At 39.6% G+C, this 27394-nt stretch overlaps 1 protein-coding gene across 3 annotated transcripts; it reads right to left on the bottom strand.

Moving 5' to 3' along the window:
* Window positions 1–2385: 2385 nt before the first annotated feature.
* LOC130070273 (guanylate-binding protein 1-like) lies at window positions 2386–25755 on the bottom strand. 3 transcript variants are annotated; one of them, XM_056234619.1, is made up of 10 exons: window positions 16640–16712; window positions 15751–15943; window positions 14300–14427; window positions 13756–13865; window positions 8564–8751; window positions 8030–8272; window positions 7277–7557; window positions 3970–4182; window positions 3582–3684; window positions 2386–2933 (listed from the first exon to the last, which is right to left on the bottom strand). In XM_056234619.1, exons 2-10 carry the CDS (start codon window positions 15923–15925, stop codon window positions 2425–2427), a joined length of 1950 nt encoding a protein of 649 aa, XP_056090594.1. In that variant the 5' UTR covers window positions 15926–15943; window positions 16640–16712; the 3' UTR covers window positions 2386–2424. The 3 variants fall into 3 exon arrangements, with proteins under 3 accessions (XP_056090594.1, XP_056090584.1, XP_056090603.1); XM_056234609.1 differs by lacking the exons at window positions 3970–4182; window positions 7277–7557; window positions 8030–8272; ... (3 more) ...; window positions 15751–15943; window positions 16640–16712 and adding exons at window positions 21611–21823; window positions 22079–22359; window positions 22468–22710; ... (3 more) ...; window positions 24353–24545; window positions 25629–25755 and having other exon boundaries at window positions 2396–2933; XM_056234628.1 differs by lacking the exons at window positions 2386–2933; window positions 3582–3684; window positions 3970–4182; ... (5 more) ...; window positions 15751–15943; window positions 16640–16712 and adding exons at window positions 20215–20987; window positions 21398–21500; window positions 21611–21823; ... (5 more) ...; window positions 24353–24545; window positions 25629–25748.
* Between the last annotated feature and the right edge of the window lie 1639 nt (window positions 25756–27394).

A 27394-nucleotide genomic window follows, 5' to 3' on the forward strand; every position in this document is an offset into this window, starting at 1 on the left:
AATTTAATAAATTATTAATGTTAAAAATAAGTTGTTAATCTAATTAATTATCAATTATTGAATTTAATTGATTAGACATGTTTTATTAAAATTTTAATAAACAAAACAAACAAATGGTTTCAAGTTTGTTATAGTAAAAGCATTTGTTCAACAAAAAAAACCCCGTTTTCATTAATTTAACTGTCATTTTAACTAATGAAAATAATAATAATAACCATAATTTAATAATACTGTTTGTTTATTTAAAGGTGCTATATGTAACTTTTCTTCTAAAATGAATCCTTTTTTTATTGCCTGTGTGTGAAGGGGTTGTAATCACACATTACAATGATCCACTTGTCGGGTTCTGCTATTACCTCTGAAGGCCAGTATTCCTATTTCTATGTGAAGTCTCTGGGTCGGATTTTCTGCGAAAGCCATCGGATGTGACGTGCATGCGCTCCCGAGCCTCTCTCCTTTATATGCAGTCTATGCGGCGGCACTGCAGCTGACGACATGGAGTCTGATAACACCAACAAACGACCTGCACACTCCAACACAAACTCCACAAAAATATAAAAAACAAAACAAAACAAAAATGATCTGCTGAAGCTCGTCAGGCCAAACGTGAATCGGATCGACTTAGGACGAAAACACGGATCAACATCGGCAGAGCGTTTGAATTATGGAGAGACCTCCGCTATTTTTATTGCGATAAATTACAAGTTTTCAGATATGCTGAAATAATGTTAAACTATAATGAAATAGCAAGGTAAACTACAACATACATGAGACATGAAATGAATACAAAAGACTGTTCCAGGATAACAAAAAGTAGGTGCTTTAGGATGTAACTTTTATTTTATGTACTAGATCTACTGTCTAACGTCACTCATCCCACTACTATCATATTGTTTATAATACACATTTCCAGACACGTTCAGTACAGTAATGTTACTTCCTGCGATCTTACTGTTACACTGAAATTGTTCAGTCTAGTTCACTAACCGTTTTCGTTATCACATTCATCTATGTTGACATTGCTGCCTGATTGTGAAAGATACACGAATAGTTAGTGAAATGCCTTATGCTAGATAACACCACATGTAACGTTATCATGGTACGAGCATGGAGCATTAGTTCAACGTCAAGCTGATGAAAGTAGCCTATTATTGTAACGTTGCAGTGGGAGTTTACATGAGTTTCCAGCATGTTGTGTGATGCTTTCTCCGGTGTGTTGAAAGTCTCAGTGTGGCTGGTACCATGAGTGCTCGCTCTTGTGTTCGAGCAAGCGCAAGAGCATGAGTGCTCTTGTAAAAATTGGTTGCAATCTGAAACATCACCGATAGAGGCAGCTAAAAAATACATATAGCACCTTTAATAATTGATTAATACTGTAAACCGTGATATTTTCGGAGACGTTATCATACTGTGAAAATCTCATACCATTAATACAACCCTACACGGGGGATTCCCCCACCCGCTGTAAAAAAAGTAACTCAGTAACTTTTACTCTGAGTAAATTTTAAATGAGCTACTTTTTACTTTTACTTGAGTAGATTTTTAGACCGGTACTTTTACTTGTACTTAAGTAAAATTTAATTGAAGTAGTAGTACTTTTACTTGAGTAGAATATTTTATTACTCTTTCCACCTCTGGTTGTGAGACAGTCTAACAGAAGGACGGACAAAACCAGTGAAATATCAACTGATTTGATAACTCTTCTTATATAGTTCTCTTATTATAATAGTTCTTATGAATGTGAGAAATGTTTAAGGTGTCTGAATAAATTTTTGGTTTGTCTGTGTATACAGTATATATATATTTATATAAATAAATATAAAATTGAACACAAAATGAACCCCCACCAGCCAATCTTCCTGAAACCAAAAAGTCCAAATCCCACATGTGATAGTTGATGATTCTGCATTCTCCCTACACAACAACCTCATGTGTTTCATTCCAGGTCCCAGACAAAATTAATGTAATAGTACTTTGTGTGTATATATGACAGTACTGAACATTAAATTGTTCAAAGAACACTTAACACAATAATTGGAAATCTATGATTATTTAATTAAATTAGTCACATCAATATCACATACTGAAAGAGAAACCACTACACAAGGTCTTGGTGCAGTGTGTATGGACAAGCACAAGTCCACAAGTGATAAATACAAATATTATGACCAGAAGAAACATGTTTACACTTAGACCAGCAATGTTATCTGGCATTTAAAAAGAACATTGTATTACTCAATATACCAAATGATACAAAGATTCAAAGCCATGTTGCTTTAGGGGATGAATATTCATTATAACATTTTTTTCCCAGGGAGTGTCTGCTTCAATGTGAGGAGCTCTGACTGGGTAAGAGATGCTGTGTAGTAGCTGGTGTGACGGCTGGGGCCTGCGGATCACCTCTTGCAAACATATCTAGATAGATTAGCTGCATTTACGGGGAGAAGGAGCTGAGAATAAAACACTGCTGATACCGCCGAGTAACAGACGCAAGATTAGAGAGGAGGAGTCTGACTTAGGCCTCGGCATGCTCATGATTGCCTTCATCTGCTCACTGTGTTGCCTCATCATTAGCTTCATAGTCTCATCATGTCTTTTGTTCATGTTTTCTGTCATATTTTTAAACAGCTTGTCACTTTTCTTTTCTGCTTCTTTATTCTTCTTCCTGAAGTCCTCCATCTCTTTAGTCATCCTGTCTGCCTTCTCCTTAAAGCCCTTCTCCAACAGATCAGCCTGCTCCCCCAGTTTGCTGTCCATGGCACGCTTAGCCTCCTCTCTCTGGAGCCTGATCTCCTCATCCATCTTCTCCTTCATCTGTCTCATCCTCTCTTCGTTACTCCGTCTCTCTGCTTCCATCTTCTCTTCCAGTTGTCGCTGCTTCTGTTCCTTGGTATTTATTTCCTGAGCCAGGAGAACAGCCTTATCTCTTTCCTCTGGAAGATGTTGAGGCAAATTAAATAAAGGTTAATGGAAAGTGCACCCAAATTTCCAATCAATTTTGCATTGCATTTCAAATCTTGACTTTTCACTTTAATTAGGCATTGACGCAATTCACTGAGAGTTGTTGAAGAGAAAAGTCCTCAATCAAATGATAAATGTAACCAGACTAGCCAACCTAGAGTTGTTCATGTTCATTTTGTACACTGTTCAGCACAAGGCTCTTGAAGAACATGCATCTGTATTACTCAATCAAAATTGGGTGAAATGGTAATATTCCCTATCATACAAAGTGCTGGAAGCTTTATCTGTGAGGTTTTATATAAGTGAGGCACATCTTAAAAATTGAAGAGTTCTGCATGATCCCAACCATGCGTGATGGTTACAATGCAGTCTAGTGCCTCCCTCTAGCAAGACATTACTGCAAAGGTTAACATTAAGCAGATGATCAGCCAGCCAAGGGTATTGTGTACTGATCTTCGAAACTAAGTGCTAAACAATATTTGGCATGCAAGAAATGTATCAAATTGATAACATTGTATGGAATTTTTACTCTTACAGCTGAAACACAGATCACAGATGTACTGGCTTTCTCCGCTAGTTGGTGCTATCGTTGCCTCATCCAGGACGCAAAAGACTCTCACCCATGATCTTTTTCTCCTTCTCAGTCAGTTTCTTGTCGGCCTGCAGAATGGCATTAGAATCCACACACTTCTGCTTCAGAAACTCTTCAAGTGTGTCTTCTGCCTATGGACAACACACATATGATAATCTGAAAACTGCTACTACTACTATTACACGTGTCCATGTCCCAACAACCGGGGAATCAATGTCTTGCACAAGGATTATTCTAGAAGGAACCAGGATTCAAACCAGGAATCTACTTGTTTCCAGTTGATTTGTCTACTCCTAATCCACTGTTTCCCATATTCTATAAACACATATTCTAGCAAAACATGACAAACCTCTTATAGATAGAAAACATCTGAAATCTGCAATGTTGCAGCAAATGTGTAAAATGTTGATACTCACCCTGACTCCTTTATTGGCTTGGATTTTGTATTCCTTTACAATGTCTTCAAGGTCCTGGGAGAAGAGAACATAACCACCAGATTTGGCATAAAATCCTTTCTTGAGTTTCTCTGTCATTGGTGCAGAAAGGGATGACAGGAGATTCTCGCATCTGTTTTTTGAAGCCTCCTCGTTTTGGCACAGGTATTCTTCAAAGAGTTTATTAATGTCTTCCTGCAGCATCACACAAAATATTAGAAACAGAAAACTTTAAATACCATTTCACGAGTTCACACTTACATCAAATTAAACGGTAAAGATTATGCGTATTTGGCGAGCTCAGCATTTTTTGCCCAAACCCAGAGTATTCCCCCGGTTGTTGTAAGAGTAGTTAGGACTAGAAGTGATGAGATGGGTGGTGAAGAGATGCTGTTAAACTGTCACAGAACAGAGGTAAGTCTGCTGTATATAACTCTTAATTTGTTGATTGGGTTGATTAACTGAATGTGCTCCCCTCGTGTTTAATTAGTTTTGATTATCTGAATGTGCTCCACAGGTGTTTAATTAGGTTTAATTATCTGAACGTGCTTCTCACGAACTTGGTAAATAAAACATCATTTAGAGCAGGGTTGCCCAATCCTGCTCCTGCCCATCGACTGTCCTGCACAGTTAGGGCGCTTTCACACTTGGTTCGACTGCCTGTTCCAAACCTGAGTTCGATTGCTCCCCCCTTCCCCTGCCCCTGCCCCCTGCGGACTGTGTTCACATTTTATTATTTGTATCCGAACCGCAGTAAGCTTGCGTCAAGCTGCAGCTGGCGCATCATCGTGTTGCTTAGTAACCGCTATGAATGAAAGGCGTCAAAATGGATAGAATTGATCGTTCGCAAAGACCCGCCCCCTTTAGTTACTGTTGCTAGGTCAATAAATACCATTTTGTGGCTCTTTAATGTGTCGGACAGATCGCTGTAGAGCTTCAGTTAAAGCTGCTCGTGAACCGATCATCTCTTCCTTCTAGTTAATTTATAGCATCAAATAAACATGAATGAACATAAAAAGGAATGTTGTTTTAACCGCGGAAAGATGTCAGTACAGTACTCCGTTTTTCAAGTTCAAATCCTCCCATGTCAATCTACTGTCTTTCCTGACTGCTTTGTTGGACAAAATGGCGGATTATGATTGGTTAGATCGCCTGTCAATCAAACTCCCTGTGAAGGGTCAATTGCTCGCTTCACATTTGGTTTTGTTTTCAAAGAAAAGATACAGTCAGAAATGCGTTTGTCTGCCGCAAAAGTTGCAGAGGCAAGCAGAAATAATCTGCTTGCAGTGCGTCAATATCGCTTTTCGTCAAGGTAAGTGTACACACACACGCACGCGTGCACGAAAGAGCTAACGTTATTACATTATACGTCATCAATAGCGGTTCACTTCCGCGATTTGGTACGATTGCGTTCATATCAGCAGTGAACCGTACACCAGACCACCCTTTTTAAGGACTCGGCTGCACACCCGAGTTCGGAAGACAGTGTTCACATCATCCAAATAAACCGAACTCTGACGTCATTCGAACCCGGGTGCGCACCAAAAGTGCTAGTGTGAAAGCGCCCTTAATCTCCAACCCTAATCAAAGACACCTGCCTTTAAGGGAGCTTTTACACTGGGCTCGTTTGCTGCGGTCCGAGCCCGAGCGCGTTTGTTCCCGGCGTCCCCCGCAGCGTTGGTCTGGTTTCACACACAACTGGATTCTATCGAACCCTGGTGCGTTTGCGTGCATATTACATCATCACAAACGTGCACGGCGCATGATAGAAAACAGAACGCGGGTCAATATTGTGTTTTTTATTATGCGCAGTTGAGTGAACACTACAGGTTTACTGTGCGTGTGTCACATAAGGTGGACTTCTGCTGCTTGCAAACGGACTCTTTTGAGGAGACAGTGGATTTCCAAATTTGTTTCCCTGATTCCACGCGCAATGCACGAATACACTGCAGGCTCACTCTCGCTCGTACCCAAGGTAAATCATCAACACTATCATCCCTTACAAGTGTTTTATTTAACTAAATACATCACAATAAGCTAAAACGCATGCGCAGGTTACTTTACTTCCTGAACAAGTGCGCACCCGAGTCCGTGTTGCTTTCACATTCACGCGAACCGCGGCACGGTTCGGGAGCAACCGAACTCAGACCACCTCCTCCAGGTAGTCTCGGGTTCGGTACCCCAGTGCGCACCCGGGTCCCATGACAGCGTTCACATTAGCGATTTTTCATGCGAACCGTGCCCCGTTCCGAACTAAACTGCCAGTGTGAAAGCCCCCTTAGAGGCTACAACTATTGAACAAATAGTTTAATATACAATGGCCATTTAAAATAATCTTATTTTTTAGCTTTTGATTCGGATTCAGATACATTACTTATTACAGTCAAAACAATGGGCCTCATTCACCAATACTTTCTTATTTTTCTTCATAAAAAGTTGTTCTTGGAGAGCAAATACTAAAAAAAAGAGTAATATTTTTGTTAAGCCAGTAGAGGTCATGAGTTTTTGTCACGCATTTATATAGTTGAGCAATAACAAACAAGTAACGAATGCAATATCACACGAGTGCTGTTTTTGTCCCGAATAGCACAAGTGCAATTGTGATACGGTTTTTCTACAGCAGTTCAATAAATAAGAAGCTAATACTGTGTTATATTTTAAACACGATACTGTCTGTAATTGCAAAATTTAAAAAAATTACCTATAAAGCCAGAGCAGAACTATTGTGCGAACCAATTATACAATGGCCCATTGATAAAGAGCCATTGAAAAGGGTCGACTCATTGAGACATTTATCGCCACCTACTGGCAGTTTAAGCTTTTTATTTAGAGTATCTCTTCATAAAAAATAAATAAATAAATCATATTTTGGGGATAGTTTGCCCAAAAATGAAAATTCTGTTTATTTACATTTACTCATCCCCATGTTGTTTTAAACCTGCATGACTTTCTTTCATTTGTGTAACATAAAATAAGAAACTTTGAAGAATGTTTAGTAATCAAGGCTGTTGTAGTCTAAAGTTTTTTTAAAATAATAAATTCAATGTTGAATCAAATACATTTTTTATTTCTAAAGCTACCTTTAATTTATGTCTAATTTATGTTTTATTATTTAACACGATAATGACTTTAAATGATCTTTGGGGTAATTTCTCAGCCAAATTCAATGTGCAATTAATTTAATTAATCGGCAAATCGTAATTAATTACATTATATAGATAGATAGATAGATAGATAGATTCTTGAATAACAATTTAATAGGAATTGTACATTATTAACTGGGCATCACCTCTAGACATTTCATGAATTTCCCTTCACTGTCCTTAAAGGAACGCTTCATGAAGACCTGTGTTGCCAAGCTGCTGAGACGTTGGTGTTCTGAGGACACTTCCTTCAGTTCCAGAGGAAAGGATTTCTTCAGCTTCTCCATTCCACTCTTGTAAACCTCAAGGCCCTCTTTCACTGCAGCCTCATTCTCAATCTTTGACATGGCGATCACAGCATTCTCCAGAAATGGAACTACACCACTGGAGATTGTGTCCACGTACGTCCTCACCAGCTGACCAAGAACTTCAGGGAAGGAGAAGGGTCAGACTCAAGGAAATTAACTGGGCAGCTTTAGATTATTAACATGAAGTCCAGAAAGTGTCATAAACAATGTCATAACTCAATTTATGCTAGTTTTAGTGGGAATAATTACAATTTTCCACTCTCTTCTGAAGATTAGGAGCTTATATTGAGTCTCCTAGTTCAGTGCAATTACATCACAAAGATGGAAGAATCCCATACCAGTCTTTTTCCTCCTGCTGGTATGGGGCATTACAGTGCAATGAGAACACAACCTAATAAAAAGAAGCTTAGGTTTTTTAACCAAAATGGTTTCTTGTTGACAGGAGTTTAGCAGCAACTACAGGAGAAATACATGTGTCTTGGTTACCACTGCTATTCACTTGTGTAAATGAATATAGTAAGTTAATAATATATTAATGTTTATTTTGCTAATTTGTCACGTTACATCATTTAATATATCCGATTGAATCACCTCTGCCTGTGACTGTGTGTCCATCTTTCAGCTTTTTCACTTCGCTCCTGTCAAAGATGAACTTGCAGAAATGATCTGAGACCTTCTGGAAATCTGGGGAAAGGTCAGGAGGATCCAAGCTCTCCAGGCGAGACACATTCTCTGGGTTGGTTGGAAACGGAAAAGTAAAACACTTCCGGGATGGGAAATAATTTCGGATACATTCCCGTGGAAGGTTGAACTCTTTAACTGTTCTTGAAGTGCCTTTAAAAGATACGAAACACCTTTTTGTAAAAGAGGTTAGCAAAATACAGTGTTGCTTGTAAATTGCTATTCCCTGTTGCTTTTGGTTGCCTGACTGCTTGAACAGAAATTAGATTATTATTTTAAGTTAAGTTTTTCCGACACTCAGTGATATTTTCTAAAATTGTTCCTAAAACAGACTCTGACCTTCTAGTCAGGGTTTATTTTGTGATTCTGGCTGGCTGTACAGTATCTCTTACACACTATTTTCAATGATGATCAGGTCATTTAGAAGCTCAATTTAAATCTTACCTGGTTTCAGCTTCAAGGCATAGTCTAAGTATTGGTCCTCAGTCACGTATTTGCCATTGATTTTATGTTCCAGGGTGAAGTCCCTCACAGCCCAGATGAAACTAGGGAAGAACTTAACAAACTCTGAGTCGTCTTCATCCTCATCAGATGATTTGACCTTTATATACTCAGTCAACTCAGTGACATATCTGGCAGTGGCTTAGGTTTGAATACTAAGGTAACAGAGAACATAAAAAACGCCATAGAGAAAACAAGAGAACTATCTGGCAGAGAAATCACTGGCATATGGCAGTCCATGATGTTATATGTGGAGTGTGTATAGTAAAAAAAAAGGCATCTGTAATACACGTCACCTTTTTTTATCATCAGAAGCCGATTGATTGTATGTTGAGCATCTACACCTCGTGGTTCAGGTCCTGCAGTCGCCGATGGACAACACCATCCGCTTTGTCAAGGTGTGGACATAGCGGAGCCATTCTGCCGTGCAAAGGCAAAAGACCGTAACTTCGTGTTTGGTCGAAAATTTGTTTTTTATATTTTTGGCACATTCAAGACCCCCTTCATCATGTGGATAAGTATCTTGAGTCAATTCCGTCGTTTTTTCGAGAAAATAATGGGTTGTTGTCTTAACAGTAACTTCCAAAAGCCCGTGAGAAACCAAGGCAGAACACCGTAACACCAGTTACCGCTCTTTGGCTTTGTTTTGGAACGCTTATTTAGAGTTACGGCACTCTGCCTTTGTTTAGCCGCGCGTCAATATGAAGTTACGGTGCTGGCATTCTATCAAATATGCTACCTTTCAGATTGTACGGTGTTCTGCCTTTGTTTTGCTCTCCATTAAAATTGAAATTACGATGTAGCCTGTGTACTTTGTACAGCTGCCATCAGTCCCTGTAACTTCTGATGTCCTCAGAGCTTTGTCCAGCACAAATGCGGTCAGAACATTTAGTATGGTCTGAACCCGCTCCATATGAAAAACGTGCGATAAGCTATCCATCGCGAATGATATATGCAGAGTTGACAGAAAAAAATGTTACACACGCCGTAGCAGGTGAATACAACAAAGAACTAAATCCCCGCCTCACCCAGATCGGGTTGAAACAATCATGCATCTAGCTGGCAGAGTGCCAAAACTTCGCCGGCGCCTTCAGCTCCGCCCTGAACACGGTCGAGCCGACGCGCGACTAATATATCACAGAGTGATAATAATGAAGCAACAACGGTATATTGGTGCACACAACATAATGCAGCAAGAATTGTTGGTGCATACAACATCAGACAAGCTGTTACAAGCGGGTTGAACCTACAATCACACTGTCCGGAATAAATCCGCGGGACGAGCGAAGTGCACTGCACAATAATAGGGCAGACAGCTGAAACCACCGCTACTGAAAAGACGCAGAACACAGAAGGTTGTGCTATAAATGCATTAGTCGTCTAGGTAGTCCAGAGCGCGCTCCCCACCGAGTCTCAAGATGGAAAGCACTGCGTTCGTACTTCGTACTTTTCGTGAACGTACGAGGAGCATGACACCTTCGAACACGAATATACTATAAGCGAGTCCCCAGGTCGAATGTGCGCGAGGACCTGTTTTATCGTGATCATTTTGAACGCGCGTTTATCAAGTCTTATGCCACTCGGTACCAATTGAAGATCTTACCGCTATGGAGGTATTTTGCCATGTCTCATGTATTAATAATGCCACCAGAATGCAACCAAAGCACAGGGTAGTAATAAGTAGATGTCTATAAGTGTAAATCATACAAAATAAATGCCATGATCACTAGATTTTATACAGGTGTTACTATAATGATTTTGTTAATGGTGATCATCAACCAAATATTGATAATGTGGAAGTTACTGCCTTTTGCCTTGGCATAACTTCTCACTTTTTGCTGACAATGCAAAGGCAGAGTGTACAGTAACTTTAAAATAGTGGTCAAAAGTCAAGTTTGAGCTCAAGATTTTTTATGTAGATAATTTTTATTACTAAAACATCTAATTGCCAGATTTACAGTGTCCTACCTATAATTAATTTGGAGGGACAACTGAAAATCTTTAAAGTCATTTTTCTCAGTTCCAAACTCTAGCGAGTTAAGGTCTTTCTCATAATTTTTTTATTTTGTAATATTTTGTAACTATTGATGTAATATTAACCCTTACTAGACAGAACTTACTAAATGTTATTTTAAGGCTATCGTTGTTATCATAGAAATGTTTGTATAGAGTGATAAAAGGCAAAATGGTCAATAAATTAGAAGTTAAGGTATTTTGCCTTTGTATGACCCATTATTGTTTTGCAGATAATGCAAAGGCAGAATACAGTAACTTCCGAATAGGGGTCAAAGGTCAAGTTTGAGCTAAATATTTTTTAATGTAGATAAATATATTCATTATGACAACTACTTGGCAAATTTTCATTGTCCTACCTATCATACAATTGGCTGGACAACAAAAAAACTTTAAAGTCATTTTTCTCAGTTTCACACTCTGGTGAGTTAAGGTCTTTTGCCTTTGTAGGGCAGCATTGGTCTTAGAGCTCTGCTATTGGGGCCTTATAAGGCTAACACCTGTCCTGCCAGGGAGGGAGGAAGGCCAGTACTTCCCTTGCTATAGAGCAGGGGTGTCCAATCATGCTCCTGGAGGGCCACTGTCCTGTAGAGTTTAGCTCCAACACCAATTAAACACACCTGAACCAGCTAATAAAGGTCCTAGTAGGCATACTAGAAACTTCCAGGCAGTAGCGGTTTTAGGCACGGGCGAACCGGGCAGTCGCCCGGGGCGGCATTTCATCATGTCACATGGGGGGCGGCACGAGCAGTAAAAAAAAATCCTCTGTGCCGCGAAGGTTTTCTATTTTTTATCATTTCAATTCAATTATTGGCAATGGCGCCCCTGCTTGCTGAGAAGGTGCCATTCACAGAAGCGATGTCAAGGGGGTCTCCTGATTGGAGGAGCTCACCAAGCGTTCACGTATCGCGTCTTTTGCGCGCTCGAGGTCGTTATTTCAAATGTAGGCGCACGGGAAGCGCGCTCATTATTGAAGCGACGCGCTCATTTTTTCCAGAAGCAGCGAGATGAAAAATTTTAAACTTTTAAGTATGGGAGTGCACGTGCACCCAAACACGTGGGTGTTTTTCTCTTCTCCGTAAATAAATCTTTTAGCAGAGCTACAGCAAGCGTTTTTCTTTGTCGTTGTAGAGAGCGCAGTGCATGGTTGTATAACAACGACAGCCATGGGAAAATCGGACCGAATTTGACTATTTATAATAAAAGATAAGCTACTGTGCATTATAAATGTCAGGAATGTATCTTTATTGACTCATTCTTTTTATAAAGATGATTTAAATGCTGAAATATGTGAGGTTTATCTTTTTATAAAACCTTTTTGTCAAAAGTTTATTTGAACGTGTGCATGTTAGATAACATAAAAGACACTCCTTTAAAATTTGGCCATCATCTTTAATGTTATTAACTTGGTGCATTGATTTCATTGTGTATTACGGTAGGCTTTTTGAACAAGATTCTAACCGTGATCATTTTGGTCACTATATTCATGAAATGGAAATCATTTTCATAATGATCAAATATAATTATGTGTTTTTACAGTAGCCTATAATATGCAAAGTACAATTTTCTATTAAAAAATAATCTCTGATTCTGTCCTTTTCTCTGACATTTAAGAGTGACATAGGCCTACAAAAGCTATTTTAGGTCTAAAACAGTTTGGATAGTTGTTAATATGAGAGCTGTTAGAAATTATTTAAGAGATAACTATTGTGTTACTACATAAATATCTCTCGGACCCTTTCACTTTTAAAAACTCTATTTAGTGACAAAGTATATTTTAACAAGTCATAACTAAAAGTGCTCCATGCATAGAATTCAGGGCAGTAACCAATGAGCTAATGGTTCCTCCCTGAAAGTTAGATTAATCTAGCAAAATCACTTGATTCTATTAACTGTGTTTTTCAAATGAACGGTATGTGATTTTATTGTTGGGTTGTTGTTTTTTTGGTTTGGGGGGGGGGGGGGTCTAGCTCGAAGGGGGTCTCGCCCAGGGTGTAATTCAATGTAGAACCGCCACTGCTTCCAGGCAGTGTTTGGTGAGGCAAGTTGGAGATAAACTCTGCAGGACAGTCAGTTCGGACTAGTGCTGCACGATTAATCATATCGCAATCGCGATGTCAAGCCTATGAGATTATATGACGCAAAATGCTGCGATTTTATGAAATAAATAAATGCATGTGTGGACATGACAACCCATTCTCTCTGAGAGCTGTTTGCCCATTTTCTACACCTCTAATAGAAAGAAGACCAGTCAGTCAGTTTCAGTTTAGGCAGTGGCACGTGTGGCGTGTATGTAAAAATTCTACCTCTGTTATATGACGATATTTTGGCTAAAAGATAATCGACACTGAGCAGAGAAAGCAGGGCTGTTAACTCTCACTAATTCAGCGCGAGACTCACGCAATTGACACTTTTCATACGCTCTCACGCCACACATCCATTTTCTCACGCAATTGCGGAAATTGCGAAGCAAAGAGGACACTGACATCGACAGACTAGACGGAGTAGGCTACTTTTATCAGCTCTCAGATTCTGTCAATCTTATTCACGAAATTCAAACAATAGAGTTTTTAATTGAATTGAATGAGGCATTTATATAGCGCTTTCATATGTACTACTGTACACCCAAAGCACTTTACAATCATATCAGGGGATCTCTCCTCAATCCACCACCAGTGTGCAGCATCCACTTGGTTTTGGCGCTTGTAAATGTGACGTTACAGATCATGGTTACAAAGACTACACTGTATAATTATCCATTATGTGGCTACTTGCCAGATAAGTCAATAATTGAACAAAAAATATAAATTATCTCAAAATGACATAGTAAAGGCTTGAACGTTCTGTTATCAGTTGTAGTGGTTGTTGTGCAATAACACACCATTAGATGGCGCAATTGAAGAATCAGAATTGAGTACTGCAGGGAGCCGTGTAGAAATATAGATGAATGATGCATGGTTCTGTATAAAGCATGGGCAATTTTGTGAAAGGATTGCAAAGCGTCTACACCAGGTGTGAGCGGTGCGACAAAACAAAATCAAACTGTTACGATTGGTGGTGCTGTGAAATACGCACGATGAGGAATAACTTTGGAATGAAGACTTTACTGAATGAAAGGATACTGCAGTTCCTCTATGGCCCTGTTGTCGATCGTCCCTCGGCTGTTCAGGACTAGAGTGCTACTCAGAAGGACGGCCAGAGAGAAGATCTTGGTGTCATGCTTTGAGTCCCCCTGAGACAGATAGGATTCAATCATTTGACAAAGAATGACATGACAAGATTGTAACCATATTACACAAACCCCTGACAGTATAGTGGAACTGTGCACACCCTGGTGGTTAAAATGTGTCAGAAACTAACACATGAATGGTTATTGATGTCTGGTTTGTGGACAAATTGTTCTTTTGAACTGGTTCTTTTCTGTGAACTGGTCTCTCAAATATGTCCAACACCCCAACTTAAAATGAGAAAGATTGTCCAAAGGGCCCTGACGCATCAAGCTGATGTAAAAGGATGCCTCGCTTTCGATGGAACCGAACAGGATTTCTATACACATTTGCTACTTTCAGCTATAATTGTAAATGCTGAAAACTTAAACTTTAGTTTTCTCATAAAAGGTTCTGATGTATGCTTTATCACACTATATCATACAGGCTGTTACGTCACCTTGTCCACGTCTCCGAGTCCCTCCGTGTCCAGCAGCACCAGAGTGGTTCCTGCTTTAGTGGGGTGAGACACACACCACATCCAGATGCCCTTCGTCTTGGACTCAACGGTGCTGCCCAATGCAAATCCTAAAAGATAGAAAGAGCATATTTTGACCAAAATATTTTGTTTACCTCCTTGGCAAATTGAGTAGTGCTTTATTTAGGTTGTGGCAACTTATGTGCTTAATTTCACATTAAATAACAATCTTGCTGAACAGTTTTCTGACAAATTTCCACCAGGATATGTAGTTGTTAGATTTTGACAACAACAGTGTCTTCTGACAGACTGACAAGACAAAACTCTTGATAACTTGTTTATTAAGAACTACCACTTAAGGGGCAGAAAGCAGAGACATGGTTCCACTGTGGCCTAAGCCTTTTGGCAGACGGGTTCCAAACCACTGTGAAGAAGATTAGATCTAGTATTGCTAGATATTGTGTAAAGATAATGTTTACTTTTAGGAATAGAAAGTAAACTGTGAACTAGTTAGTATGTAGCTTATTAGTAAATTTTGTAGGCTACAAGTCACACTGTCATGGCTATTCTACCAGATATTATGTGCAGTGTACAACCATGAACGTCAAACCTGTGGTCGACAGATTAGCGCATAATCACCACAACTGCATGTCAAGTGAGACTATTGTAATACAGGCATAAACAGGGCCGGCGATTGCTATAGGCGACCTAGGCGATTGCCTAGGGCGGCAAATGTGTTAGGGGCGCAGGCGCCCTCTAGTGTCGCCCTTTGCCTACTTCCCATTAATCATAGAATTAGAATGACAAGCGAAATAAAACATGTTTATTAAACATGATCATCATAAGGCGCCCCTCAGCCACACGTTTAATTACTTGTCAACTTAATTTGAATTAAGTTTAATTAGATTGAATTGATGATTATTGTCGATCATTTCCTAATGGGGGAGGGGGAGTTGCGTTACGTTAGGCTAGGCAAGGCAAAGCTGGCCCGTTGATCGAAAATGAAGCGGTCAAAACCCTCGTGCACAGGGAAGAAAAGGAGAAAGGAACAAGATAAAAAGAAAGCCCAGTATAGAGGTAAGTCTTCTCATCTCAGCCATTAAGTTGTCAAACGAAATAAATTTACTTAGTATTGTGCAAAGGCATGTACTGGCCATCGGGACTACCGGAAGATTCCCGGTGGGCCGACGTGCTTTTTGGGCCGATACATCTCGAATACTTTTATATATTTATTTATTTTTTTGTCTGAACGGCCCATAAAACTCGTACATCGGCGGCCCATTCGTTTTGTTTTGTTTAATTGGTGGCGCTGGGTTATAACTTGGTTTCAAGTAAAGAAATGTGTACAAAACTTATTAGGCTATGAAAGTTTCCTTTATTTTTATTATTGCATTTGTTTTACAATATATGGCTATTAGTAATATAGTTCTAACCTGTCTGTTTCCCTGCGAGGCGGTTCATCAGGTAGGACTTCCCGGTGCGGTAGAGACCCACCACGGCCACCACCACCACTGGCTCCTGGATCTGCTGCAGGATCTGTAGTGCTGACTCCTGCACACACAGCTTCCCTTCTGACCCAGTGTCAATCAAGCAGACTGGTTTATCCATGATCACTGGAGAATACAGCTGTACAACAGATACACACATTTAACATCCTTTAAGCTACTGCAGTGTGCTAGAAGTAAAAGTCTAAGATGGGTTGAGAAATATTCTCCAGTTATTCTACAGTACACAAAACCATAGCAGCTTTTCCTCTTCTGTTTGGGGAAGTTTGTGTAAAATTATTTCTCTTGACGTATTAACACACACACACACACACACACACACACATGTAGAAAGAGAAACAAACAAAGGCCACAGAATATACTGACTTATATACATGTATAAACATTCCAATATAAACCATATCTTTCAACAAATGCAGACATCCACAATCACATAATGCACACACACACACACACACACACACACACACACACACACACGTTCACCAAAAAAGACACAAGCACACTGAATGAGACAAAAATGCTGTAAGCTTTGTTTGTGTCCAGCTAAAATATCAGCCCCAACTCAAACTCCTCTGGTCTATAACTTTACTGGGTTTAGTTGATGAACAGTCATTTGAAGCTGTAGAAGACATGGCCCTAAATTTATCAAAACATGTCAAGGTGTAGAGTTAAAACACACACCCACACACACACACACATTTATATATGGCTTATGGTGACTCTTCTTATGTGTAATAGATTTTATGCCGAGCTAATGATATTTCCTATCAGTTGTAATACCCATGTAACCCATGGATGAAAGAACGTCACTTACCCTTTTGCTTAACTTAACTTCAGTTGCTGGATCTGAGTAGTATACATGTTGTAGCTTCCTCAAATTCACTCTGTATTTCTTTAACACTCCTCCAGGTCCGGCCTCTTAAAGCTAATTGGTCTAGAGTAAGTTAGGGGATTTCTCTGGTCTCTCAGTATATCTCTGGTTATTCCCTGAGGCTGACTTGCATCCCTTGTATTGACACAACAAATAGCAATGTGCAGTTTAACTTTTGGTTTCACTTCAAAATCAGCAACTTTACTGTGTTAGCAAATACAAGAACTTGGAGACTTCCCAAAATGTGCAACCACATGATCTGTGGATTTTTCCCCCTGATGAAATTAACTGGAAATTCCCACCAATGTCTGACTTTTTCCTGGTTATCAGACAAAATATGTTTACCTGTGACTCAATCAGTAGTGCATGACAATTACAATGCAAAGATCAGGAGTCCAGGAAGCTCTTTTACTCAAACATTTTCTAACATAGAGATGTGTTCAATAAGTTTACTGTTCAATATAATGATTGCATTAAAGCCTTGATACAAATACCAACCTTGCCAGATAAACAACAACAGATAACATTTACATTTATTCATTTAGCAGACGCTTTTATCCAAAGCGACTTACATATGAGAACAACAGAAGCTGTTAAACTAACACAACAATATGCAAGTGCTATGACCCTTCCCAGTTTAATGTCAAGCAGTACCTGTTTTTTTTTAGGCTATAGATATAGAATAGAAGATAAAGTGGTAGTATTAATGGATAAAGTGTTGCCGAAAAAGATGCGTCTTCAGCCGTTTCTTGAAAATGGCTACGGACTGGGCAGCTCTGGTTGAGTTAAGCAGGTCATTCCACCAGCAGGGAACAGACCAGGAAAAGGTCAGAGAAAGAGATTGAGGCTATGTTTACACGGAAACGATCTGAAGAAAAAACGCAAAAGTGGCGTTGCGTTATCACTTTTTATTCTGCGTTTAGACGAGCGTTATGGTTGGGAAATCCGCGTGCATATGGTGACGCAAAAGTGTGTGAAATTCGATGTAGTATGTACTCCAGGCGGCTAGGTGGCAATGTGAAGCACTGCCACACAACAACACCATATCTTAGAATATTTTGTACAACTGTTGAAAAGACTCTTGTATGTTTTTCAGAGCTGCTAGGTCAAATTGAAGGTCCGACGTATGGAAATAATCTGACATGTTGGTTGTTATATGCATGCATGTGACGTAAATGCGTACGCGACGAGAGCCACCGTGAGCAGATTTGCGTTCTTACCGTTTAGACGGGAACGCGACGGTGGAGCGTTTTTAAGATTTCCACTCTGGAGGGTGGTTTCACTTTTTTGCGTTTTTAAGCCCCCAAAACGCCGTTGCCGTGTAAACGAAAGGCACATCCGATAAAATATTTTTACGTTTTCACCCGGAATCGTTCTCGTGTAAACGGGGCCTTAGTGCCTCTTTGACGTAAGACCTAACCTTATGTCTTCAACATACACATGGAAAGAGTCTAACGCAAAAAGTTGGGATTTCCTCATTATGTTGCAAATTCTGACTACACTGACACTATGAGGCCATTTTTGTCCCTATAAGTATGTCAAAGCAGTACACACAGGCACGGACACACACTCACAGATCTAAATCAATATACACTGCTCAAAAAAAATAAAGGGAACACTTAAACAACACAATTTAACTCCAAGTCAATCACACTTCTGTGAAATCAAACTCTCCACTTAGGAAGCAACACTGATTGACAATCAATTTCACATGCTGTTGTGCAAATGGAATAGACAACAGGTGGAAATTATAGGCAATTAGCAAGACACCCCCAATAAAGGAGTAGTTCTGCAGGTGGTGGCCACAGACCACTTCTCAGTTCCTATGCTTCCTGGCTGATGTTTTGGTCACTTTTGAATGCTGGCGGTGCTTTCACTCTAGTGGTAGCATGAGACGGAGTCTACAACCCACACAAGTGGCTCAGGTAGTGCAGCTCATCCAGGATGGCACATCAATGCGAGCTGTGGCAAGAAGGTTTGCTGTGTCTCCTGAACATTCGTCAAGGTAACCAGACCATTGAAAATTATGTCAAGAACTTTTGTGAACTATGTAATTTGGTTTATTTTAAAGGCGTGGCTCTAAAGGACATTTTCTGCTTTGAGCTAAACAAACCGGTGCGGTCTCGATTACCTGGCCCAATTTATTGACTATGCCCTTCTTCTGAGCGGTTCTCCATTTACTGTGGGTTTCGCAGACGAGCAACCCCACAATGCCTGCCAAGTCTGAGTCTCTTCCTGCCGAGCCTAAACTTCTTCGCGTCGAGCCTGAGCTTCTTCAGGTCATGCCTGTCGAGCCTGAGATTCACGTCAAGACTGCCGAGCCTGAGCTTTACGCCAATTTATAATTGAAAGGACTGTTATTGCGGCATCCATAGACATCATAACAATAATTGTATTGTTTTGCTAGTACTTGTGTATTTAAAAGTCTGAATCCTAAAATATACCTTATGTGGTTGGAAACACTGAATAGATGCGATATGACTCCGTTCCAGCCAAAGCACGAAAGCATGTTTGAATTTAGCAGTTGATCATGTGACGCACAATGTTCTAATCATACAGGTCGGTATGTGCAACTGTGTTGCAGTTAATTATTAACATTGAAACTTTATTACCTTTTTGAAATAATCCATCAAAAAAGTTGAGATTTGAGGAGCGTGCACTAATATTTTCACAACAGGGGCAATATCATGAATACTCCATCCACTGAAACAGTTTTCACAGGAACTGAATATCACACAACACTGGTTTGCTCATACGCATCAAAGGGTTACACGCATGCTTCAGTTTAAGTTTAAAACACAGAACAAAGAAATAAAGAGACCTGAGTGAAAGAATGCTGAGTGTGTTTGTTGGAAATCAGGAATGATGAGAGAAAATTGAGCTTGGTACGTTTTTTTTATCTTCAAACCAAACTTGGGTGTTCAGCTGACAAAGTTTAAATCTCGTCTGGTTAGCTTCCCATAGTGTTTACTCATTTGGCCTGTAGGTGGAGAGTAGGTCTTTGGTGGCTCTTCGAAGCAATCCTGTCAAATGTGTTTTCAACTACATCTGGAAGTGGTCGATAGTGGACAAGCTCAAAACATTTTAGACTCTATTTACTTACACCTGTATTTAGCATCATCCACTTGACTAAAGCACATCTTAACACCAGGGCCTTATTTACAACCACCAATGCAGTCACATACAATTCTAGTTTCTCTTTTCTTTTTAAGTCCCTCTCATTAACGTCTCTTTTAATATCTTGAGCCTGAAGGGCCTATAGAGTTTGGCACTAGCAAGCCTCACATTGCATATTGCAGTGTAAATATTTGTATAGTTTAGTGGGGCATACATATGGCACACTTTCATTGAAGAGAAACAGACTAATCTAATTACCTTATTATTTGTCTCTGTTACTTGTCTGAATATTGATAGTAGTACTCAGATTTTTAACCACTCCTTTGCCACATATACACACACACACACACACACACACACACACACACACACACACACACACACACAGATTTGTTTTTAGAAATACCATCTGTTTATTTGATGCTTACTTGGAATGCCAGATAAACTGTTGAATCACTAATTAACCTTTTTTGTCACTGTTTATAATTACTTAGCAATGTCAAATAAACATATAATTATGATAGATCATGGATCATTTACACTCGACACACAAAACATACAAAAATGAATTGTAATTTTCCTAATCTATCACTGAAGTTTGTGCAAAGATAGAATGAGAACAATTTAATTGTTTTATTGTTAGATTATACCTCTATATACTGTGTTTTCACTGTGAAATTATATGCCTCTAATAAGTAAATTCTGATGAGTGATCACAGAATTTAAGCATTTCACAAGATACAACATCCGCCTGAAGACTTTGCATTCATCCGCTGGATGGCCTCCATCTGTTCTCTGTTTTGCTGCATCATCATAGCCATAGACTCCTCATGTCTCTTGTTGGAGTTTTCTAACATCTCTGCAAACTCTCTAGCTCTATTACTCTCAGCTTCAGCATTCTGTCTCTTGAACTCTTCCATCTCCTGGCTCATTCTGTCTGCCTTATCCTTAAAGCCCTTCTCCAACAGATCAGCCTGCTCCCTCAGTTTGCTGTCCATGGCACGCTCAGCCTCCTCTCTCTGGAGCCTGATCTCCTTATCCATCTTCTCCTTCATCTGTATCATCCTCTCTTCGTTACTCCGTCTCTCTGCTTCCATCTTCTCTTCCAGTTGTCGCTGTTTCTCCTCTTTAGATTTGATTTCCTGCATCAGGAGGGTCGCTTTCTCTGTTTCCTCTAGTCATTCATTGACAAAAAGAAAAAAAGGGAAACAGATGTATTATACTCAAGACTCAAACTATGTGATTAAGAGTCTATTCTGGTGTAAGACATAAAATATTGATTTTATATATGATTCACATACTAAGACACCTTCTAAGAGGAAAACTTCCAAAGAGATTATTTTCATCTCTAAGTTGCACTCTTTTCAAAAACATGGACTGCAGTTGTTATTGCAGGGTGCAATTATTGGACCCTTGAAACAGCTTGTACCAAAATAAGAGGCTGTTACTTCATCTTGTCCATGTGTCCTTCAGTGTCCATCAGCACTCTCACAAGTACCTAAACCTTTGAGCACCTCTTTCACAAGGAGTCTGGTATGAGCTAACAAACAGGGAAAATGGGATTTAAAGATTTAAGACTCTCACCCTTAATAATTTTTTCCTTCTCGGTCAGTTTTTTGTCAGCCTGCAGAATTGCTTTTGATTCCACAGACTTCTGCTTGAGAAACTCCTCCAGGACCTCTTCGACCTATTACATACAGACACATAAAGAAAAAAAGTGATAATTATGATGATGATCATATTTCAGTAATGTGCAGTATGTGTATAGAAGTGTAATAAGTCTAATATGGGCAAGACCTTGACTTCTTTATTGGCCTGGTTGTTATAATTCTTCACAATGTCCTCCAGATCCTTGCAGAAGAGATCATAGCCACCAGGTTTGGCATAGAAGCCCTGTTTGAGTTTTTCTGTCATTGGTTCCGAGAGGGATGACAAGAGATCCTCACATCGTCTCTTTGAAGCTTGCTCGTTTTGGCACAGGTATCCATCAAAGAGTTTATTAATGTTTTCCTATAAAAACACAACATGCATCAGAGGAGATTTCACCAACGTATACTCTGACATCTCTTCATACCATTGAACCCCAGGAGAGGACAGTGAAATAATCACACTGATTACTGGGTTTGCAGTATGTATTCAGAACCAACAAAGGGCCAGAAGAGAGATTACATTTTTCAGTTGGTTGCCCAGTGTTACTGAGTCAACAGTTCACAGCATCATCCTAAATGATCTGAACCTGAAAATCTATGAAGAGATTCTGTCTACCTCTAGAGATTTCAGGTACTTCCCGTCAGTGTCTCTGAAGGAACGCTTCATGAAGGTTTGTGTCGCCAAGCTGCTGAGATGTTGGTGTTCTGAGGACACTTCCTTCAGTCCCAGAGGGAAGGAGTCCTTAAGCTTCTCCATTCCACTCTTGTAAACCTGAAGCCCCTCTTTCACTGCAGCCTCATTCTCAATCATTGCCATGGCGATCACAGCGTTCTCCAGACACGGCACAGCCCCACTGGAGATGGTGTCCACGTACATTTTCACCAAATGACTCAGAACTTCAGAGAAGGAAAGAAGTCAAACAACATGATACGGGAAATGTATTGCACAACAGACAGTCATCTGTATGTTAATGCAAACTCTAAACAGATTTATTTTTGAGTAACCTCTGCCAGTGACTGTGATTCCATCCTTCAGCTTCTTCACATGGCTCTCGTGAAAGACAAACTTGCAGAAACGATCTGTGATATCTAGGAACTCAGAGGAAAGATCAGCAGGATCCAAACTTTCCAAACGAGACACATTGTCTGGGGCAGTTGGAAACGGGAAAGTGAAGCACGTCCTGGAAGGGAAGAATTTTTGGATGCACTCCCTGGGCAAGTTGTGCTCCATCACTTTTTTTGATGTGCCTAAAACAAATAAGCACATGCTGTAGCTCCTCTCAATTCAAATACATTAACCTTGAATTTTAAAAGAGTAACAGAATCTGTTAATCTGTTGACAAAAACTAGTCACACAAACTCATTATTTAATTACCATGTTTCAGCTTCAGAGCAAACTCTAGGTACTCATTCTCTGTTGCGTCTTTGCCATCGATCTTTCGCTCAAGGGTGAAGTCCCTCACAGCCCAGATGAAACTAGGGAAGAACTTCACAAACTCGCTTGAATCGTCCTCATCCTCATCTGATGATTTGACCTTGATACACTCTGTTAGTTCAGTAACAAATCTGACAGTTTGTTCAGGCATGAACACAAAGAGACTGTCAAACAACACAATTCATAGTCAAACAAAACAAGTGTGTCATTCTGTGGCGAGCAGGACGAGGCCGAGGGCCGTGAGAGAATGGCACGAGGCCGATGGTGTGATTACTAATGAGCGACACCTGCACGACGCACCGGTCTCGTATCTCCCACAGAGGAGAAGCTCGAGAGAGGAACAGGTCTGGCCTTATGCTGTGTTTTGTTTTATTATATGTGACAGCAGTCGTCCGTGAGTGGCTGCTGTCTTTAACTTTTGTTTTGTATTTGTTTTATTTTTGTATTAAAATGTGTGTGAACGTTCACCGGTTCCCGCCTCCTTTCCACAACATCTAACATTGTTGCACATTCATACTAAGCAAAGTTTTAACACCTGTTCTAAATACTTTAATATCACAAAGCCTAGCTATGAAGGAAGCCGTTAGATGTAGATAAGTAGGTGTAGAAGTAGGTAAGTAGATGTAAATAAGTCCCCCCCCTCCATCCCTTTGCCCTTTTTGTGCCTTTCTCAGTAAAAATAAATAAACCCAATGCAAAATAAACCCAATGCATGTCCTCTTACTAGACTGTACCAACACATGGCAATAAAATAATATATGTTTAGCACCTTACAAAAAGGGACATCTCCTTGTTTTGACTACTAAGTTGTGCTGTATTTGTTCTCATTTGTAAAAGCATCAACTAAATGACATAATAGTTATCTAAACTGTCAGAAGGATACTGCAACTCCTCTACAGCCCTGTTGTCAATCGTCCCTCGACTGTTGTAGACCAGAGTGCTGCTCAGTAACACAGCCAGACAGAAAATGTTAGTGTCATGCTTTGAGTCTCCCTGAGAAAGAGAAAGACAATCATGGAGTTAGAAAAATGGGAGATTAATCTCAAAAAAGCGGCTCTATTTTAACAGTGTTAAATCAGTGCAAATTAGTCTTTAAATAGGGTGACCAGACGACCTGTTATTCCCGGGACACTAACGTTTTTCAGCTATATTTTTAGTGTCCCGACTTATTATGAAAAAAATCATGTTTTGTCCCACATTGTTCAGTACTTTGGTTTTTACGTCACCTTGTCCACGTCTCCGAGTCCCTCCGTGTCCAGCAGCACCAGAGTGGTTCCTGCTTTAGTGGGGTGAGACACACACCACATCCAGATGCCCTTCGTCTTGGACTCTATGGTGCTGCCCAATGCAAATCCTGATAATGCCACACCAAAAAAATAAAGACTAATATGCATGAAACTGCATGATGTTTTTCTTAAGCTTTTGGATGCTCTCTCAGCACTGTATAGTTCTAACCTGTTTGTTTCCCTGCGAGGCGGTTCATCAGGTAGGACTTCCCGGTGCGGTAGAGACCCACCACGGCCACCACCACCACTGGCTCCTGGATCTGCTGCAGGATCTGTAGTGCTGACTCCTGCACACACAGCTTCCCTTCTGACCCAGTGTCAATCAAGCAGACTGGTTTATCCATGATCACTGGAGAATACAGCTGTACAACAGATACACACATTTAACATCCTTCAAGCTACTGCAGTGGGTAACACTTTATTTCGATAGTCCATTTTAGACATTCTACTAACTATAAGTAACTTTGCAGCTACATGTCAACTAACTGTCATTATAGTGTTAGTAGACTGTCTAATTAATATTTGCTAACACTTTATTTTGTTGGTCCCGCAATAGATATTCTACTGACTATAAGTAACTTGGCAACTACAAGTCAACTTATTCTACTAACCCGAACCCTAACACCTAACCATAACCACAGTCTACCGACAGTTAACTACAGTCTACTAATACTCTAATGAGAGTTAGTTGACATGTAGTTGCAAAGTTACTTACAGTTAGTAGAATGTCTAGAGTGGACAATCAAAATAAAGTGGAACCCTGCAGTGTAGAAGTAAAAGTCTAAGATGGGTTGAGAAATATTCCAGTAATTCTACAGTACACAAAACCAGAGCAGCTTTTCCTTTTTGTTTGGAGAAGTTTCTGTAAAAGGGTATCTCATGTCGTATTAACAAACACGCACACACGCACACACACACACACACGTAGAAAGAGAAACAACCAAAAGCCACAGAATATACTGACTTATATACATATTTAAACATACTAATAAAACCCAGATCTTTCAACACATGCAAACATCAGCAGTTACATAATGCACACATACACACATTTACCACACATTACACAAGCACACTGAATGAGACAAAAATGCTGTAAGCTTTGTTTGTGTCCAGCTAAAATATCAGCCCCAACTCAAACTCCTCAGGTCTATAACTTTACTGGGTTTAGTTGATGAACAAAGTCGTTTGAAGCTGTAACACGACATGGTCCTAAACTTTATCAAGACATGCCAAGGCGTAGAGTTCAATCACACACACGCACACACACACACACACACACACACACACACACACACACACACACACACACACACACACACACACACATTTATATATGGCTTATAGTGACTCTCCATATGTGTAATTGCTTTTATGCCGAGCTAATGATATTTCCTATCAGTTGTAATACCCATGTAACCCATGGATGAAGGAACATCACTTACCCTTTTGCTTAACTTAACTTCAGTTGCTGGATCTGAGTTGTATACATGTTGTAGCTTCCTGTCATTCTATCTGTATTTCCCCAGACACTCCTCCAGGTCCGGCCTCTTAAAGCTAATTGGTCTAGAGTAAGTTAGGGGATTTCCTGGTCTCTCAGTATATCTCTGGTTATTCCTTGAGGCTGACTTACATCCACTTTTATTGACACAATAAATAGCAATGTGCAGTTTAACTTTTGGTTTCACTTCAAAATCAGCAACTTTACTGTGTTAGCAAATACAAGACACTTGGAGTCTTCCCAGGACGTGCGGTGCAACCACATTGTCATTGTTAATCAGTTGTGTTTTTATTTTTCTCACTCCAAATGAAATTGACTGGGAATTCCCAACTATGTCTGACTTTCTCCTGGGTCTCAGACATCATGAAAACATTGGGTAAAATATGTTTACTTGTGGCTCAATCAGTAGAGCATGCTGATAACAGTGCAAACGTCAATCTACCAGAGAAGTTCGTTTCGATTAAAAACATTTGAAAGAGTAAATGACTATTAAATTACTGCATGAAAAAGCCTTAATACAAATACAAACCCTTGCAAGATAAACAACAACACATAACCTTGTGTCTTCAACAAACACATGGAAAGGGTTTAAGATTTGAAAGTCTCTGAAATAGCAGATTGTTGCCATGGTCTGAACTGCTGAGCTAAGAGCTTATTAGAGCCGTGATCAATAAACCGTGTCTGTAGCAACTCATGATGGCAGATCCTTTAACGTGTTTAATGTTCAAAAGTAGGTGAGGGGGTAAATGACTCATTCTCTGTCAGATTCTTCCTCTAGAACAAGGAATAAGTGAATTTTCTGTGCTTTCAGCAGTGTTGACATATTGGAAAAATCACATAGCCTACTACTGTTTATAAAGATATAAAATTAAAGCTAATTTAAGTGATTTTGGGGAGCAGTCCAACTTGAGTAGATATTAGCACAACTGTTAACTAATATCAGTTTGTAGAAGCAATATATAACTTTGTTTCTTTAACTACTATCAAAGTTTCTTGTTTAGTTTAGTTTAGTTAGTGTGTGCTCCTCCTACAGGCAGTGGGGGAAGTTTTGTTATAAAGGCTTGTAGAGGATCGTGTGTCAGGCAGAATCAGCACTTCTGTAAAGTAGATCATCTTTAGAATATGTTATGCATTTTATTTTACTATCACTAAAAAAAAAAATCTGTATTATATACCGACATAACATTTATAACTTGGGATTCCATGTGTAACTTTATTACAGTATAAACAGGATTACACTATATACAGTGCTATATAATTAAATGTGATTTTACTTGCTTTAAAGTTGAACTGTACTTTTTTCATAATTTCTTAACCTTTGCAACATTGGCATTACTTTATAACAGTGAAGCTGCTTTGAAACAATCTGTATTATATAAAACACCATATAATTAAATCACTTGCAGCAAAATATCAACACAGAAACTCACAGAAATGTCCTCTCCTCCTACTCATATTATATTATTATTCCACCTTTACAGCATTACCTCTGATTCTTATAAACATCATGTTGCCTTACTCTGATCAGTCTAATCGAATGTTTACAGAACATTGAAGATCTATGCAACATTCACTCACACAACAGCTGTGATTCACTGATCCAGGAAGAAGGTTGGCTGCTGCTGGCCGCGGCTTTACATGCTCACTTCAGCGAGGATCTGAGACATTCAGTCTATGAAGTTTTCACTGCTAAATTAAATGTAATATCAA

This window comes from Rhinichthys klamathensis, unplaced genomic scaffold, assembly GCF_029890125.1.
Source record: "Rhinichthys klamathensis goyatoka isolate OS25496 unplaced genomic scaffold, OSU_Roscu_1.1 h1tg000018l_1, whole genome shotgun sequence".
NCBI classification, from domain to species: domain Eukaryota; kingdom Metazoa; phylum Chordata; class Actinopteri; order Cypriniformes; family Leuciscidae; genus Rhinichthys; species Rhinichthys klamathensis.